This window comes from Pygoscelis adeliae, unplaced genomic scaffold (genome assembly GCF_000699105.1).
Source record: "Pygoscelis adeliae isolate BGI_AS28 unplaced genomic scaffold, ASM69910v1 Scaffold27, whole genome shotgun sequence".
NCBI lineage: Eukaryota > Metazoa > Chordata > Aves > Sphenisciformes > Spheniscidae > Pygoscelis > Pygoscelis adeliae.
The window spans coordinates 7,019,265-7,039,795 of NW_008825410.1; the positions used below are offsets into that span (position 1 = coordinate 7,019,265).

Genomic DNA, 20,531 nt, shown 5'->3' on the forward strand with positions numbered 1-20,531 from the left:
ATCCTGGCCTGTATCAGAAATAGTGTGGCCAGCAGGAGCAGGGAAGTGATCGTGCCCCTGTACTCGGCACTGGTGAGGCCGCACCTCGAATAACGTGTTCAGTTTTGGGCCCCTCACTACAAGAAGGACGTCGAGGTGTTAGAGCGTGTCCAGAGAAGGGCAACGAGGCTGGTGAGGGGTCTGAAGAACAAGTCTTATGAGGAGCGGCTGAGGGAACTGGGGTTGTTTAGCCTGAAGAAGGGGAGGCTGAGGGGAGACCTCATTGCTCTCTACAACTACCTGAAAGGAGGTTGTAGCGAGGTGGGTGTTGGTCTCTTCTCCCAAGTAACTGGTGATAGGATGAGAAGAAATGGCCTCAAGTTGCACTAGGGGAGGTTTAGATTGGATGTTGGAGGAAAATTAGATTGGAGGAAAAATTTCTTTACTGAAACAGTGGTTAACCATTGGAACAGGCTGGCCAGGGAAGTGGTTGAGTCACCATCCCTGGAAGTATTTAAAAGACGGGTAGATGAGGCGCTTAGGGGCATGGTTTAGTGGGCATGGTGGTGTAGCATTGATGGTTGGACTGGATGATCTTAGAGGTCTCTTCCAACCTTAATGATTCTATGATTCTATGATTCTATATAAAGAGCTTGCTTACTATTTTTTTCAGCGTTAGTGTTTTAATTCCCCTGAGCCTGTCCAGTTCATCTAATATCCCAGAGGATCTGTTCTATATTGCTACAAGCCCAAAAACTACAGTCCAGTTGAAAAAAATATTCTAATAGAATACAAATAGGCTGTCAAGGTAAATGTCACAAAGAAAGTACAGTTTTATCCCAGTGAACCTCCCACTATATCAAAGTAGGCATGACACCTGACTGACAGTAATCACTCTCTTATACGTCTGAAAAAGTATAAGATACTTTTTGATGATTAGTAGGGAATATTCATGTCAACCCTTGTCCTGCAGACTTGTCACTCTGAAGAAGTGATGGATGAAATATTTAGTAAAACCTTGAAAGTTTTAATGTCATTGTACAAGAATTAAGAATTACTATTGCTAGTCTGAAGAATTATTACTAGTCTCATGATTTTATCCTACTGTCCTAGAAGAATCTTGCTTTTATTTAAAAAAATGGTATGTTTAGTTTACAGCAGGTATATATACTTGTTTTCCCTTTTTTTTTTTTCAAATTTTCTGTTTTTGTCTCAGAAGAATCCCTGTAAAGATATGTTTTCCCACTCCTTACATTCAGTTTTATATACAGAATCAAGGTGGTATTAGAAGTGAATTGCTAAATGGAAATATTGATTAAAACAAACAAAATCTCTGAAAGATTCCAGATGTTTTGTTCAGCCAAATCGTCTTTGCCTTGGGGCTTTTATTTTTCAAGGCAGCTGTAATGATAATGCTTTAATTCTTCATGAACAAATCTTCACCTTTTGAAAAGCTGAGAGGACTTTCACACAGACTGATTTCATGATTCCCGCCTCGTGGAATTGATTTTGTAAACACTGTGAGACTGTGAAAAGAAAAAAGTTTCTGACCTTAACCACTAACTGTCAAAGTTTCAAAGAAGAAAAGTTAGTCCCACCAGCACAGCTTCTGCCTGCCTACCGTGTTACTCAAACAGTACTTTGATCCATGTGGTTGACTAGAGTAAGGTGCTCCATTTCCAAGCACACCTTTGCCCAGGATTGGCCACACGCGGTGATAAATTGTTCCAAGATAAGGCGTGCCAATGAATAAGCAAAGTTTGGTCCCGCTGCCTGAAAAGTTTGAAGTTCAATTAAATATTGAATAAGTATCCAAACTGGTAGATACTTATCTGAGTCAAGCAATTTATCAGTCTTTACATTTAGTTCATATTAAACACCAGTTTGGTGTGAGAACATCTAGACCAGATTAATTTCTTTCATTTATAGGAGAGAGATGTATTTTCTTTCTGTTTCAGTGGCCACAGAGAAAACTGACAAAGTCACTTTTTTGATGCAGCTCAGCAATACCTTCTGTCCTAGCTGAAAGTTTTAGTCAACATTCAATAAAGGCAATGAAAGTGCCAAACAACTCTACACCATCCGACTTATTTCAGACAGCATACATAAACAGACATGGGCACAGACATACGTGAAAAGAAAGGTGCTTCACCATCCTCCTAAAAGACATCCTGGACAAATACACATTGGCAGTATCTGGTGTGATCTGTGGTCCTGAGATGTGAGTTTTGCCCATGTCCCAGTTTCACCGTGGCTGGTCGCATGCAGAGACTTTCCAAGGCACTCAGGGGGCTGTGCCTAGCCAGCTCCCTCCCCAGTGGGTTCTCGGAGGTCAGGATGCAACGTGGATGTCACCACTGGTTCTAGAGTTATTAGGGACATGCACCTCCTATTTGGACAGCAATCTAGCATTACACAATATTTAGCACACTGTCCCTATGCTTGTCACTGTGGAGGGTTGTAACAATTGTCCAGAGTCTCCTAGAGATTTTGTAACTGTGATTATTTCTCTTTCAAGCTTTGGTATTCCAGAGATTTACAGTTGCCTCAACTCTAAGATGAGAACAATCTGAGAAGACCTGTAAAACGTGATTAAAACAAAGGTGTGGCAAGGTTTGAGACAAAATGGAACTAAGTTGCTTGAAATGTTAACTGTCTTGTAAAATGACTTTGATGCTTATTGTTACTCAGTCTTAGCAGTAGAACTGAAGGAAAAAAATGAAATCCAAGCAGTCACAATTGTATTCCTTAAGCTACCTAAAAACTAAAATCAAATGAAGGTGGATTATGCTAGGAAATGAAGAAGAAATTTTTGCATTTGAGGAGAAAGGAGGGCTGGGAGGGCTAGGAAATGAAGACAGGATGTAGTAGTACAAGGAACCTAATGAATCCTTTTTTACAAAGAGGAGTTGTTTTATTTCTCTGTTCTAACTGGTAAGGATAACATACAGAATGAAGATGTATTTTAAGAGCCTAGGCACATAAAAGTATATTTGATGGAAAGAGTATCATGGGAATGTAGAAAGATGCAGACAAGAAACAGAAGAGTTTGCTTAGTTATAAATGAAACCTGGCTATAATGAAATCTAGTAGATTTAACAGTTGTGACAGGATAAATCAAAGTTTTAAGAAGGTGATGCTCACAGAATAATTCAAAGAAAATCAATAAATTATTCTTGCCTTCCCAGTATAGATTTCTTTTCCAAAATAAGAGTTTTTAAAGTATAACTTCATCTTTGCTAATGAGCAACTTAATTGTTGTTCCTTGAAATGCCTACCTGCTTGAAAAAAAAATTCTGTCTCCAGATGAATTACCAGTTGCTTTTTATCAAAGTGTTTTTGAAACTGTTTTTTTTCAACTCAGCTCTTACAGCAATTAAGAACTAAGAAACTTACCATGTAGCTCCTACAAATACTGCAAGTGCTGGCACTCATGACAGGGTGAACTGTTAATGCCTTCTGATGCTCTGAAGGAATCCACTGAGATTCCAGAATTCCAAAACTAGTGCATTTTAAAAAAGGAATTGCATCAGTGGTATAAATTTATTTATCGAATTTGTTCATTAGAATGGATGTTCCTTGCTGAAATGCATATTCCTTTATTACAGTGGTGTTAATTTTGGAAATTAAAATTGGGGAAAAGATACTTCAGAGAGTGAAAATCATCTTAATGCTTTGCACAAAAGAGGAAATGAAAGGGATGGTTGGATGGGCTCTGTCATTAACTCTTATTACGAAAACCTGCTGAGACTAATACATGCAGACTGTCTAATAAAAGACTTGAAGGCTGAAATATCAGTGTTTCATCTTGCTGTTTTCCTTCTTTCTATAATGCACTGTGAAAATGCAATTATGTGATTTTGTAAGTTATCCTTAAAAGTGAAGCCAATTTTTCATGCATACTAATGTACTTAGGCAGTATACATTTTGCCTGGATCAAATAATTTCTTAAAGATACCATTTGATCAGCTTGATGTTTCTTTTCCAAGTGTTTTTATGGAAGGCAGAGACATACTGAATAGCATTTCTGGTTACTGTCAAACTATAACTCTGAAAAATTAGAGAGAAACGTATTTTTAATGTATTCTCTTCAGTGCTGAGAATCATGAATCTTCATTGAAGTCACTGGAACTTGAGTAAGCTCAACTTTCAGTAGCATATCCCTAAAGTAAAACTTACCCTCTTGCATACTTATCATTATCATTTTCCTACTTTTGGGACCATTACTCTGTAGATTGTTGCAGTTCTGTTACCTGCCTTTTTGTTGTTGTTCTTGCTTCTTCTCTTTTTGCTGCCTCCATTTACTGAATATTTCAGAATCCCATAGCATGCATCCCTCAGCATCCCTCAGTTTAGTGACGGAAAGTGTAAATTTTTAATTTAAAATCTCTCCATACATTGAAATTGTTTCTATTTGTCTCTCTCAGAGCTATTCTAAGTGGACTTAATAATTTTGGAATGATAGCTTTAATGCAGAGCTTCAACATTCAGGTAATTAGCAGTAATTCTCTAAATGTAATGGTAATCTTAACCACAAGTCTCTGTGGGTTATTTAATAGGAGAGACAAATTTTCAAAGCAGTAGCTAAGGGCAGAGTAGTAAATAACTACTGCTGTGCCCAGATTTTCCTACATGATTAACAACAAGTATAAATGTTTTATTTGGTTTATTTGCATACACTTACCAACCTTACACTTAACATATAGAGTATGTGTCTTTCTCTAAAATAAAGTAGCCTGTAAAAGCTGAGATGAGTTATTGTAACTAGTGCCGTTATAAAGTGTCACTGAACTCTTTGTATTGAATTGTTATCAGCTGGTGATTGACGGTGTGCCAGAGGACACACATGCTCATTCATAACTTACATCTTCATAACTTTATTGTCTGCTCTCATTTTTCTTCATGTCACCATGAAGAAAAGAGAGAAGAGAGAAAAGAAGAAAAGAAGAAAAGAAGAGAAAAGGAAAAAAAAAAATAAAAGAGGAAAGAGGAAAGGAAAGAAAAAGTGAACTTAAAATTAAAATCTTGGGTGAACAAATCTTGACTTCAGTACATTCTTTGACTCATTTAAACAATTTTAGTAATTTGATACTATATGTGGATTTATCTGATATAGAGCTTTTTTCCTTGCATGAAACAGAAAGTTAAACTGTAGAGTTAAGCTACTGTTTTCAAATAATCTAAGCAATATTCTTTTAAGAAGTTAAGTTTTAAGAGAAAATCAGTGAGAAATGAAAAAAAGAGACAGAATCTGTCATATGTTTTGAAAACAACTTTAGGTGAAGAAGACACAATAATCACATCTTTTTCTTTTAAGATAAGAGATTCTGCTATACAGTATCAGTCTTCAGTTTTATTGCATTTTAACATGGGGGTTTTTTTCAAGCTACGTATGAAAGACCTAATCCTAGGAACTGAGATCTTTCAAAATAAGCAAGCATTCTGTGTACTGCAGTGAGGAGGTAGCAACAGCCCATATCTATAAGGAAGGTGCTCAGAACCTTCTGAAAATAGGACTCACTCTCAAGCAATGAAACCTAAATAAGTAGATAGATGGTATTAGAAATGTCAGCAAAGACATTCACTGTTCTGTGATTTGGAGAAATACAGCTTTATAGAATAAGTCTTTAAAATATGGGCAAATGAGGAAAAGCTGTGATTTTTCTTCCTTCCACCTCCTGCTTCTTTGATGTACGTGTAAAAGTGCAGGACTGCACTCCACTCCTTGTTGAGTAAAAGGAGGAAGCAAGGAAGGAACTTACCTCATCATGGGTTACTTCATCTTTAAACTACTTGGTCAGCCATCAAAAGGCTTTAATGATGACACTAAATCAAGGAAAGTAAAACTTCATTAAAACCAGCTTTATTAGTTAACTTCATTTGCACACCATGAAAATACGCTTGATTCTAAACCAAGAAGAAATAGCCTGAAAAGTAAACTGCCCTCCTGAAATACTCCTGTAAAACAGAGGGATTAGCATGCATCAAAAGCTAGAGAAATGAGCAGTGACAGTTAAAGTCACATTATGCTCATTCTGTACTATGTTTCCGTGCTTTGCATAACACATAATCCTGTTTGAAAAATTCTGGATGTTACCAGGTTGCCAGGAATATACTCTTTTCAAAGGAACCTGAGAGCAGAGGAGAAAAGCTTTTTCCTAACAGTTTAAAAAAGTATGTAAAAAGAGTTTGACTTCTCAAAAGTCTGAAGGGTGCTACAGAAAGAGAAGCCTTTTGATACAGTGAATCTTGAAGGTCTTTTTATGGTATTAATAATAAACAGTTAATGTTTTTTGATGAATCATTTGAAAATATTCTGTCTCTGATTAAAAAGCCCTCAAGTATATTTGGTTTGAAGAGTCCAGGAATATTTAGCAAATGTTTTTATTGCCTCCATCCATTTCGTAAGCTCAGCTTCATTTCCTGTGGCTCTGCTGAAATAAATATCAGATGCAAATGAACCCAGGAAATATTTTGAAACCAGCTCAGAATATGAATAGAAGGAGAGGTGCAGATCAAGAACAAAATCTGGGTTTCATTGCTGTTTCACTGCAGACGTAACAAGGCAGATCATCTCATAGCAGAACCTTTATAATTGCATCTGGAATACTTAGTGTATTCTTCTGACAGAGAGTGTATTCATAAGAAGTTTCTTTGCTACATCTTGTAATTGAAAATTACATACTCCTCTTCCATGGTTTGGATTCAGTTCCTAATATCGTTCTGGCTGTGTTAGAAATGTAACCTTGAGAATAATAGTGGTCTTTGCTGTGTAGGAAAAATATTAAACTTGGCCACAAAATAAAAGGAATTCTAAAACAAAAAGAAATCCTTCCCTCTCCTTTATTCTTAGTATCCCCAGGTGAATTAATGAGGATATTGAGTCCAATAAGATATACTTTCCCCCTGAAGCTCTCAGAAGAGAGGTTATAAACACTTTAGATCATTCTTCAGATGAAGACAAGCATGAAAAAGATTCTGAATTGCAATGTAATGAAATAATTAAAAAATAATTCCCCTCAGACTACCAGAAAGTAGATAAAAAATCCTCTGAATACAAATAGGAATTTTCCAATATGGCTAGGCATATAGACCCACAGATCTAAACCGGTTACGGTCTTCTTAGGCGTAATTCTGCCATATTCTGAGAGTGTTTATCACTCAGCATGATGGGACACTGGAAGACCAGGACCCACTGCTACAAGTCAATGGAAAAACATACCTTTTACTGTTAAGTTTTCCTTAATGATGGCTCGCCACCTCAGCTTGACCTTCGACTATGTTCAACCCATAGAGGGCAGTGACATGCAACTAATAACAACATTTCAGAGCCTTAAATGAAAACACCCTCTTTCACATCTGTTTTTGTGTGTGTTTTTCTTGGTGTGTGTTTTTGGGAAGAAATGAAATTTTGTTAGCTGATCTGTCAATAACATTGGACTTTCAGAATTTCTCAGGTTGGGTTTACGGGATTATACAGTACAGAATTACAAAATAGGTTGTAAAAAATTATGTTCCAAGGAACTTCCCAGAGGTGTTGCCCAGTAGTCTGCACTAATAAATAGTGGACCACATGCCATGAAGAAATAAGTCCAAAGTAGAAATACACATGATAAACTAGCAGGTGTTCTTCTATTGTGGCCCGTGGTCCACTTGTCCTGTAAAGCTTATGGGTGTGACCAACAAATAATCCTCTTTAACTGTTTTTGTCTGCAACAAGATTAGGTGATCATTAAGGCTATTGAGACTGCTGGGTCCCTCCCTTCCCACTGTTCTGGGATGGAACAAATAAGCTTATCGTAGTCTGGACCTCTGATGAGGACACTTGATAAGTTGGACTAAATTTCTCTCTTTTCTGCTACAGGTAGAGATATATGTTACCAGGTTAGCTTGTCTGATACCAAAATAACTTTTTGTCTGTCAGGAGGTATAACTGGGCAACATGGCTGTTCCATTTTTGATTCACAGAAACATTTAGACTATGCTGGCTGCTATGATTAAGTTTGCATAGTGAAACTTCTGCCTGCTCTTGTGACGATGTTCTGCACCTCTTTTCCTTCTAGGAAGTTCTAGTGGTTCCCTATGTATTTGCATAAGGACAATATCTGAGATTCCAAGAGCAATAATTATTATAAATCTTGGAGTTTTTATTGATACCACAGTGCTGTACTGTTGTCTCCTGAAATATTCATTATTTAAGTGCTAATTAAGTGTTAGATATTGTAATTGAAATATTGATAGATATATACACATACAAAGATGGACTTTTGAAAGGATACACTGGTTCACTGGGTTTTCAAAGAAGCTATGAAATTCTATTGGTCATGGCTGAGAGTTGCAGAAGTGCATCCACATCTTAACTGTTGGCAAGATTTTTTTCTAGACTTCACTTGCAAAGGAAGGAGAAATATTTAGAGAGTCCTTTTCCCAGAAGAGCGATGGGGCTCAGGAGGAACCATGGATTTGTACATTTGAATAGGTAATAAATGGGCAGTGGATTCCTGCATCATGAGTTAGACCAGCATAGGAAGGAGCTTCTTAGAATCATAGAATCATTAAGGTTGGAAGAGACCTCCAAGATCATCGAGTCCAACCGTCAACCCAACACCACCATGCCCACTTGATAATGAATAAAAGATAAAGCTGGGACTATGGTACAGAAGACACTTTAAAACTGCTTATTTTGGTATTATAGATAGAATTCAGCTAGAGAATGTGAAATCAGTTCACAAAGAGGCAAAATAGTCTAAAGAATGGGCTGTGTAGATCATAAAGCAAGAGCTGGATGAAGGCTTTAGCAGTCCTCAACCTATGAGACGATGAGAACTTCTGAATTTTAACTTATGATGTTCTTTGAGATGTTATGCAGAAAGAGTTTACAAAATATTAATATAGACTTCATAAGAATTTAGAAGGATTTTAGCACTAATAAAATTAGAAGCCTGAACATCATGCAGATTGTGGGACTGTTCACAAGTCATAAAAGGAAACATAAGGAAGAAAGATTAAGTTATTTTAGCCACATTTCCCCTCAACTGAGGGAGATCTCCACAGAAGGATATTGAAGAGATAGTATGAGATTTTAGTCTTAACAGAAAAAAAATCTGGTGGTTGTCATGTGTTAGCAGTGATGTGTCATTTTTAACATTTTGCTGTCAAATGAGATATCTTGCTAAAAAAATAGACTTTAACCAAGCTTTTAGGGCAAAAATATTTTGCTTGTGCATTCTGTGTCAGTGAGATCTGAGACCCTCTCTTCTCTCCTGTTTCAAAGACTTGCATATACGTAATAGGCAAAAATTATAATTGTCTCATAGTTCAGAACTGCAATTTAGCCTTTTGTTTGGAAAGATAAGGGTTTTTCCTTTCATGTACACTGGTTTCTGGGTGCTATTTTTTCATGTTACTTTGGAATACCCTCTTTGGCTGAGGATGGTAGGCTGGTGGTTTAAGCGATGCAAGAATCTTGTCTGGAGTAGAAAGGCAGGCAATAAGAGGATGCAAATGGGAAACTGGATGATGACATGGTTTTAGGAATGTAAGGCAGAGTGTGAAGTGAACAAATCTGAACTGGAAGGAAGGCCAAGGCAAACGTAATGAGCCATAAGGAAGATAATAATGTAGCTTTCATACAAAAGTGTTGGTGTGAGGAAAAGAGAGACTGGAATTACATGCAAATAAGCGTAGCGAAGAAGGCTATGTGGAGCCTAGGGTAGGATGCTTACAATACAGAAGAGGGCTGCAATTTTTTTTTATTTTTTTTTATTTTTTTTTGGTAAAGGACCACATGCAGCTTGACTCCTGCAGGGTAACTGGAAAATGGGATTTCTGCCCTGACCAACAGCCAGCATAATCAACCCACACACACAGAGGCAGCACTGATACTATTGACCAAAGCCACAGATCTCAACCGTCTTTTATCAGTCTGTTGGAGCATAGAGTTAGACTGGGACTTTTGCCACTAGCCCAGGTTGAAGAGCAGTCTAGACACTCAGTATGAGTATGTGTCAGTAGAAGAACAACCTCATAAAAGCAGAAACAAAAGTGACACTGTGGCCTCCAGCCTCCTCTACACTGAGACACATTTCTTCTGATTGTCATCTATCTCTTCTACATATCTCTCTTTTACATTAGTACATGTATATGGGAGTGAAAAAGATCAAAAGATTTCTGGATGCAATGGGCACGTCAAAGCACAGACTGATTTTTTTTCCCCCTCAGGCCATATTTGTGTTTGTTTTAGAAGCAAACAAATTCCAAGGATATGAAAGAAATGCCAAAGCACCAGACAGATTAAATGGCTGGAGAATGCAGAAAACAAAACAATAATTCATGAAATGGAATCTGCAAAGCTTACAAACAATGATCCTCTCATGCCAAGTATGTATCCAGAAGTGTATAGCTTACAGGCCTTAGCCAAGCCAGCTCCACTGTCTGGGCCAAGCTTCCTGCTTGCCTCTCTCTTTCCCACCTCTTTCTTGGCTGTTTCATGCAGACGATGTGCCGGGTTTGTGTTTCTGAAGGGACTTTTCACTCCAGATTAGAACAGCCTTCATGCAGTTGTGCAGGGGATGAGGTTCCTTTTCATTCTGTTACGTAGAGCTGTAGCTGAGCAAGTGAAAAATCAACTTTTCATGCTTTATGAAGTGCTGCTGTTGTATAGGAACTGCTTCTGTTGAACCCAGACAGGAAAAGAAATGTATCTCTCTTCTGCGTTTTATTTGTGTACTCATATTCAAGAATTTGTGAAGTGCAAGGAGACTGCAATTCCTGTTGTAAAGTTTCTATGTGAAAAAAATTCTTCCTAGTAAAAAGTATTTCAGTGTCTCACTGTGAAAAAAAATGCCCCAGTTCTTGCAAATGCATAAAGATTTGATACTTTATGGCTGCAGTATCATATACAAATTGATTGCTATGACATTTTTATGTGGATATTTCTAAAGAAATGTGTGATCAGTATTACGTGTTACTTGCAGCATCCTTTACTCAAAATCAATGTGATAAATGTAACATAAGTCTGAACAGAATGTCATGTAATAAAATATAATATGAAATCAATCAAAATCAGGCTAACAGCAGACATGAGGCTCATATTCTTGTTAACTGTGTTACATAAATATTTATCTCTGTATATTTTAAGAAGCTCCACTGACTTCCATACATCAAAACTTAAACACATGTAATTTTTTAATAGATTTGGGGCTTAATGTTGAGATAGATACAAGTTTTGAATTTTTCTGCCTCGCTTAAATGCATAAAAGTAAAGGAATTCCCTTATCATTTAGTATTATTATTATCCACTTCATTTTAAGTGTCCTAAATTCACCACTAATACACAGCACTGAGCTACTTTTGTAAAATTAATCAGTAATTTCTTACAAATAATGTTTGGAATTTTTCCCATTCCAAAGGGTTCTCAAGGGCAGACAAAAGAGGCTCCAGATACAACAAATGGATTAAATGTTAAAAAGTGCTTCTCTTCTAAGTTTTGTTTTTGTATTCCATGTTGGAGACCTTAAAGCCAAACGTAACTCATCATAACCATCTATTTTATTCATGTCATGAATAGATGGAAGATGTTTGCAGACTAAACAAGTTACCCAATAATATGTAATACTCTTTTGGAGGTTATTCAAAAATATAACATTTTTGTGCATGCTTGTCTACACTTTCCTATTCAGAATACAATATCTAAAGCACCAAGATTCATTTTCTCATCATAAATATGCATGACAATCTTATTAACATAAATCTGATCTAACAGGTTCACCATGTATAAAGAAATGTAACTAATTTTCTTCCCTCCCTATTTTTACTGTTGTCTCTATTTTCCTTAGATTTTGCTTGTTCATGTACTACTTTCTTAGAACCTTTGTTATGCATTACATTTAGCTGTTTGATGCATCGCACGGTGTTTTTATTAACCCTAGCTGGACTACTAATGGGTTTTGATAAGAAAAGACTAGCAGAAAATTTCTCATTTACAATTCGGGGGATTAGCCACACAGTCATAAAGAAAAATAAATTTGGACATACACAAAACTTTTGCAAATATTTATTTTTGGTGCCATCATATATATGTATCATCCATTCACAGCAATCGAAACTTTTGCATCTGCATTCTAATACTATTATTAAAAAATGAAGCATGTTGTTTGCTGCTGGCTTGCCAGTTAGGTGATATGATTAGACATTTAAAGAAAAGTGTTAAAATATATTAGCATATTTGAAAGTCAAAATACTCCTATTTACCTTCAAATAAACTGTACTAAACTTATGATTATCTTATATTTGTTAGTTTTTCCTCCCTTGTATTACTATTGTCATGACTTTTAAAAGATTTTACCTATCTGACACCCTAATTTTAAAATGGTAGACTAGCCTTGCATCCAGTAATATATTCTAAACACAAAGAACAATCTCAGTATTATATAAAGTTAAATACAACTCTACCAAAATGGACTGTTTTGGAGTTCAATCATACACATAGTAATTTCTGTACCGAGACTCCATCTACTATTGATGTTTATGTGATTTGTATGGTAATCATCTCATTTTGCTACTTTTCCTGTTATCCTAGCAAAGCATATATTTACCATTTCTTGACAAAACTGAAGGGGTGTCTTCCAGTCTTCTCTCTGTATCTTTTTTTTTTTTCCAAAACTGGTATTTGATAATCCATACTTACATGTGTCTTACTATATATATTTTATTCAAACTTCAGACTGATGATGGGATTGTGAAAATATGGAGTGAATCAGGAAATCACGGTGATGAGTGGAACAAAGTCAAGTTACACTTGGGGAAACTGAGGAATTTTGAAGTTATCTTTGAAGGCATTCGTACCAGAGACCTAGGAGGAGGAGCAGCAATAGATGACATAGAGTTCAACAACTGCACCACAAGTAAGTTCAAGAGGGAAGTTTCTAAAGGGATGCTAAAGGAGATGTAGGATGTTCTTCCTTGTTTTTAAATACATCACGGTTTTACTGTTTTCATCATAATGTCACTGTTCACAAAACCAGTTATGAATACATTGTTTTCACTCTTATAACTACAATACCATTTTCTATTCATACAGAAAGCCTTGTATTAGTGCAGCGTTTTCACACTAAATTATTGCAGATAAATCTAAGAAATGCTTGAGTTTTTGTTTCCTTAATTTATTTGGTTTTGAGTAAGAACTTTCCTTCTTTAATTCATTGGTAAGTTATTGAGTCTCTGATGTTGTATATAATAATTTTATATAAAGTATGTCAGATTATATCAAGTGAAGTCTGTGGTCTCCCTGTTTTATGGTAAAGGCTCTTGCCATAAAAATGAGTTGAGACTACAAATGAACCACTGTCACTATTCCTTTTCCAAGTTCATTTCAACTGTTAAGGCCGGCAAAGTGAAGAAAACCTTTGACTCCTTCACAGGGTACTCATTCTTTTTAACTCATCTTTTTGTGGACATAGGCTAAAATAGGAACAGAGTTTGCCTTAAAAAAAAAAAAGAAAGAAAAAGATAAAAACTGGGTGGATCATGGCTTCCATCAAGGAAGGATGTGGTCTTTATCCCTGGTAGGAAACAGTGTGACACAATATAAGTGGATTTGTTGAGTGAGGCAATCATTACTGACACCACATATCAACCTTGTATGAGTTTTGGGAAAGATATTTAGGCAAGCTTTAATCTTCTGCCATGGTCTGGATGCCCATTATCAGCTGGAGCATGGAAAGTCCACTTCTGGAGAGCATGTTTTGATCTAGTTTCATCTGAAAAATGCAGGTTTTGCATTCAGAAATTGCTCTGTGGTGTAAATCAAAGAATAGAAGCTGGATACAACTTGGGACTTACTTCAGAACTGCACTTTAATAAAACTCTAAGGCAGGTGTACCCTTAAAAGCTCTTCCAGGAACATGAACGCTTGTGATTCCCTTGTGCCTTTTCTAAGTGTTTCATTGTCCCCATTGCTATGCATGTGATTATTCTCCAAAGGACAAGGATAGATGGATAAGGATGCCCTGGCAGGAGATGGGAGGTCAACATTCCCCTGTCATCTTGAATAACAAAGAGGATGCTGATCTCTCTTGCAATTTGTTGCCAAGTTGTGCTCAGATGTATTAATTCATACAGTGGGGTTTAGTTAAACCACATTTCTGGGATTCTGTCCCATTATGCAGCTACAACAATTTAGACACTTTATTTCACAGTCAGATTCATGAAGATATTCAGCAAATAAAAATAGCAGGATTTATTTTTTTAAGGAAGAAGAAAACTCCCTGTTAAGTTCACAAAGATGGTATCAACATATCTTCATATAACATAACAATATTTCTGCTTACTCTTAAGTCCACATTTTTTATAATAACCTGAAAATAGATATTATATAAACACAACTGAAAATAATCCAGAGTTGCCATTGCAAGGAAGGAAATTGTTTCAATAGGCAGTTGGAAAGCTGTCATATGAAAGATCTTACATCTCTTAAAATGTTAAGATTGCTGCAATTTACATTGGTTTTAGTCTATGACCGTAAAAATCTGAATGTTAATCGTGTTTTATAACCAGTCTTGCATTAAAATACCTTTGCAGTGAAACAGTTCAGAAAGTAACTTGGGTTTATTACTATATGGCAACTGTTTGTTTTACAGCACTGTTTCAGCAAGAAGCTCTGTTGGGAAAGCAGTTGCACCATGTGCTCCGACTACTTTCACATACTTACAGCTTCGGCATAGTAATATTCCTGTGTATTTTGCAGAAAATTATTGTTTATGAAGAGGGATGATTCAGAGGAGGCTTTTCTCATAGAATTTTGAAATACACAGTTGAAGCTCAATATAAAATACAAATACAATTTTTTTAAAGATTGGGTTAGAGAAGTTGGAAACCCAAGATGCTAATCCTTTATAGAACTGTCACTTGCATGGTGGATGTTTTTGCACTGTAATAAGGTAGAGTCTTTATACAATCAGGAAACATTCACTTACAGCATCTCTGGTAGTGTATGCTAGGCACAGCAGGGTTTTCATTAAAGTTTAGGTGTATGTATCCTATAGGAATGTGTTTATGCTTACGTCTTTGCTTATCAGCAGGATCAGAGGCCTGTCATATATTTGCTTTTTAACTATATGTATGTGCATGTGTGAAAATGCATGTCTGTAAAAAAACAAAACAAAAAAAGAAAAAAAGAAAAACCAAAACCAACCCAAAAACAACACCCCCCTCATGATTTTTCTGTCTCTACAATGGTATTTAGGCTCAAACCAAGTCAAGAGGGAATCATTGCATTGCCTTTAGTGCTTTTCACATCAGCTCCGTGTATGGGGTTTTTTTTTTGCCTTCTACTCCACAAGCTCTGCTTGCTTAATTTTCTCCAGACTTTTGGTATGCTGACCTTCCTGTTGGCATGATGACATGAAGGAGCCTGGTCTGACCTTTTTCGTTCTTGTTGTTATTGATTCTTTACCTTTGTAGAACAAACAAACAAAATACATTTTGCCAGATTCTGAAAAATAACATTTCCCATCTGACCCAAGCCTGGGGCATTCAGGATAGAGAAAGCATGTCATGTCTAAATTTTTTTTTTTTTGCAGTGCAGGTTCACAGTTTTATTGTGTCTGTTGTAACAAAGCTAAAAGGCAGCAAACACAATCTTACTGTGGCCAAACTGAAGGAGAAGAGTAGCATACGAACCAGAAGGGGTCAGGGGTTTCTTCTCAACAAAATTACTTGATTTACAACACTTATTAATATACTGTGTTTGTAGCTGTAGAATTGCTGAGCTAGACACATGACCAGGGTCCTCTAGGGGAACAGAAGGCCACATCTGTATTTTCCATTGGGACTTATAAGGTTAAACTAAAATATTTTATAATATTATGGATATTCTGGCCACAGTAATTACATAAGCAGAGAAATAGACCATGCACAGAAAAACCTAGAAGAGAATTGAGAATAATTAAAACTTGAATAACAGGTTTGAAATAAACAGAAAGGAGCAGAAATGAGAAATCCTTAAATTGCATGGGAAAAAAATTGATTTTTTAGCTGCTTCCCAGCAGATGGCATGTAGTGGTGGAGATGAATGTTAGAGCAATTCTGGAGCTTTTAGATATTTTGGGACAGCCTCCTCCTCACAGACTGTCCTTTTGGAAGCTGCTGAATGGTATTCCTGGATCATGGTTTACAGTCAATACAATAAAATAATTGCCTCTTTGCAGAAATAATGTACTCAAGTGGAGAGAATGAAGAGGGAAGAGAGAGGCAGTCTGAGGTTTTTGACATGTGAATATTAGAACTGCTTTTATGTGGTATGGTAATATTCAATAGTTATAGAAGAGTTTAATAAATCCAAAGACTTATTTTATTGTACATGTGTTTTCCTTCAGCTTGCTTTCATACAGTGTGTTATAGAAAGAAGCTGTACACAGCATAAGGGAATCTGCATGGAGGTGGATCAGCTCTGCAGTTTTCTTTACTCTTCACTTACATAGCTGTGATTAACATATCTCATGTTATATGAGGATTTTTCAACCAACAAAAAAGAATCTTTTCACTATTTCCTTTCAAAAAATAATTAGTTAAAAGCTTCTATATCAGTAGAATACTACAGATAACTTCCTTTGTTATGATCTGAGCTTCTGGGGTCCTATCCTGCAGGGCTCATTTCCCTCAGGTCTCACTAATTTCTATGGAAGTGAAGGTCAAGAAGCAACTGTGGATTTATTGAAATGTGAGAGGTCTTGGAAATATATACCTTCTAAAAAGAAGGTATAAAAGAGTCTTATCAGTTGGTTGTGAGAGGGTAAGTTATATTTTGTTAGCAAAAATAACTTAAATTCCAAATCTGATATCTTTTTATTTTGCAGGTTTAATTGAAAAATATGAAAAATAATGGCATCACATCACAGCCAGAGAAAGATTGTTCTTAATATTAAATTAATTACTTTATTGATAAATTATGTTTGAATTTTCTTTTTCACCTTCTTGTACAATAATTCTTTATACAGCTTTAGTGACAGACTATCCTATGTGACCTGAATGGAGTTAGAGCGGTCATCTCTTGTGTTTTTGTCCTGGTTTCGGCAGGGATAATTTTCTTCCTAGTAGCTGGTACAGTGCTGTGTTTTGGATTTAGGGTGAGAACAATGTTGATAACACACCGATGTTTTAGTTGTTGCTAGGTAGTGTTTACACTAGTCAAGGACTTTTCAGTTTCTCGTGCTCTACCGACTGAGAAGGCTGCAGGTGCACAAGAAGCTGGGAGGGGACACAGCCAGGACAGCTGACCCAAAATGGCCAATGGGATATTCCATACCATGGGACGTCATGCTCAGTATATAAAGCTGGGGGAAGAAGAAGGAAGGGGGGGACGTTTGGAGTGATGGCGTTTGTCTTCCCAAGTAACCGTTAAGCGTGAGGGAGCCCTGCTTTCCTGGAGATGGCTGAACACCTGCCTGCCGATGGGAAGGAGTGAATGAATTCCTTGTTTTGCTTTGCTTGCGTGTGCGGCTTTTGCTTTACCTATTAAACTGTCTTTATCTCAACACATGAGTTTTCTCACTTTTACCCTTCCAATTCTCTCCCCCATCCCACTGCGGGGGAAGTGAGTGAGCGGCTGGGTGGTGCTTAGTTGCCAACTGAGGTTAAACCATGACAGATTTTTAATAATTGACTTTGACCATGCATGAGGTTATTTGCAGAAAAAAATGCCTGCAATTTTGCCTTAATAAAAAGGTAAAATACCTATGATGAGTAGTGTACAGAATAATCCCTTATGTTAATTTTATTTTTGAGATTTCTGACACTTATCTTCATGATAACATCTTCTAAAAATCCTGTCAGAAATAAGCTGTGGTCTGGTAACCTTAAAGAGGTTCAAGCATTATTGATTTGCTTTTCCAGCTGATGGCTCACTGTCATATAACAGTGAATCAAGAGCACAACTCGTCAGACATGCTATTGCCAGTAGTCTGAATTTTGTACATCTGTAATTTTAAAGAAAAGGAATCTTGTACTCCAGATACAAAACACAGAGCATAAGACATACTCAGCCATATCACACATACTGATTTTGGCATCCCAGGGCACCACCTGAAAAAGCAACAGTGAAAGATAAATGAAAATAAGTGAATCATAACTCTAAATTCAAATTAAACAGAAAGTTCTAGAATAGTTGATTATTTAGTTGATTTATATATTTTTTCATGGTCTGGCAATTCAGTGCAATAAAAGTCCAAGAAGAAGAAAGAGCCATTACAGCCCCAGTGATCTTTGTGGGTTGCCTGTTTGGGATCAGAATTTACAAGTTTTTCTTCTCATGTTTAAGGTAAATAGGATAAACATTTAGTCATACTTGAAGTGGTATTAAAATTATGTTTAGTTTTTAAAAGAAAGAAAAATCAAAATGCCACAGTACTCCTATTAACAGGAAATCAATTTACCAAATTGAGCTGAACAGAAATTTTCTTTAAAATATAATAAAGCTTGCTTTGCCTGGTGGTAAACTTTTTATTTCCCTTTCTCCTCATATATTTGTATTCCTCCTCACCTACTCTTTATGGCAAAGACCATAGGTGAAGGTACTGCAATCCTTTGAACAACTTTTCTTCCATGCTCCCATAAACAAGAAGCTTTGAAAGTCTCAGCAGAGAAATCCTTTCTCATTAGAATTCCATCCTAGCTTTGCAGATCAGAGAGAAAGCAACTAAAACATCCTAGTGTTTGAGTGTGTAGGCCAACTTTTTTATTTTTAAAATAAGCCAGTGTTTTCTTTGAATCCTCAGCTATGTGTCACGCAAAGCTTTACATTTAATAGAGAATTTAGTTCCTTCTGCTCAGACACTTGAGAAAAGTTCAAACTCTTATAACGGAAACATTCAGTACAAACCTGGCCCTGAAGTGAGAGGGAAGGGAATTCAGGCAGAGAAAGCTGCCGGAGCTGATTTTGTCACTCAAGATATACATTTGTATTCAGCCGGAATGTATGTCCAGTTACATGGGGTTTTTTTATCTTTTTCTTCTTCTTTTTTCTCCTCTTCAAAATATTTTAATGTTTTATGATGTTTTTCATGTGTTTTTATAAATAGGTCAATGGCAGGGTATTCTGACATGGGACACTGGAATTGCATCACCTGGCTAAAACTTCTCAGTAAATGTGCTGAAATTAATGGTAAAATTCTTATTTGTCAGTCTAATGTTTGGATTTTGCCTTTAGAAGGAAACTATTCTTTGATTTCATGATGAGCTGTCAATTTACAAATTGCTGATATCTACTGAATCTGCTTCATTGTAGAGGAAGAAAGCTAATCTTGAGAAGTCTCATAATTTTTGGTAGCTTTCACTTAATTTGTGTTACTGCAACATACATTAACATGAATGTGCTTTATCTTTTTTGAGCGAAAATCTTGCTGAACTCAGATCTCATTACACTCAGCAGCGGGTACAGATTATACAGAATTTGGTTCTAGGCAAGAAGTAATCTCCCTTCTGGAAATGTGAAAGTCAGCCACAGTTGCCTTCCACAGGACATCTCGAATGCCCTTGTACGAAGAACTCAGTGGGGAAGGCAGTGTGCTCAGGAGAGATGTGGAGGAAATACAGGCTCCCTCAACCCAGCTTGCCAGGGCTGCCAGAGTTACACTAGGTAAAGACTTGAATTCCTGCACAAGCCATGTTATGCACAAGCTGATTGCTTAAATGGCATTGCATATTAAGACTTTCTAGAAATGTATGAGAAAATATAAATTCATTTTTACTGAAGAAGCAAATATTATATAGTCTGGCTTCAGGGAATGAATAATACTGCATTTGACAATCTTCTCTGAAAAGATTAAAAGAACAGAAAGAAGAGAAATACGGCACCAGCTTGAAAATCACAGTATTCTCTACTTTTTATTGCACTGTACAGAAGTCATTTACACACCTGTAATACTCCAGGATTGCTATTTCTGATTGAGATTATGTAAAAAATGCATAAGAGCTTAACCAAAAGATTTTTTCACTATCTTTCCTTCTTTTTGCAACTCTCAGATTGTTATTAGGAAAACTCTCGAGGTCATTTGCCACAGATTTTGAATATGAGAAACAAGTTTTTGCTTTTACCTCACTTTTCATGAAGAGACCTCAGTGGCTTTTTCAGTTTCTGTTTATCTCATGTGAAACTTCTGAAGAAAAGTTGCTGACTTCAAAGATACTTTGGTTTGGTAATAGGTGGCTGCAAAAACAGCTTTTCAGTATAAAATTAAAATTTCATCATTTTGACATTCACTTTACATATTGCTTACTCTTCATATCCAATGGTAGATTCCTTAACTCCACATATATCAAATGGGCAAGAGAAGACTTTTCGTGGCTAGTAAAATATACAGGGTAAAGATAGATGGATTTCAATTTTTTTGTTAACCTCACAATCATTGTTTATAAAGGTGGTATGAGAAGAATGAACACTGCCCCAGCCTGAGTTCATTTTCATATGAAATTACTGTAGAAGGTAGGCACCCTTCCAGTATAAATAAGCTGCATATAACAGTTGATCTCCTGGCGTAGAAGTGCCTCCTTGTTGA

The 20,531-nt window shown here is 36.4% G+C and overlaps 1 protein-coding gene across 1 annotated transcript in view; it reads left to right on the forward strand.

The window, feature by feature from the left end:
- MALRD1 (MAM and LDL receptor class A domain containing 1) overlaps positions 1-20,531 on the forward strand; it is a 296,434-nt gene that overhangs the window by 166,914 nt on the left and 108,989 nt on the right. The window contains exon 28 of the mRNA XM_009330606.1: positions 12,704-12,884. Within this exon, the coding sequence (XP_009328881.1) occupies positions 12,704-12,884 (181 nt within the window). The remainder of the gene's footprint in view (positions 1-12,703; positions 12,885-20,531) is intronic.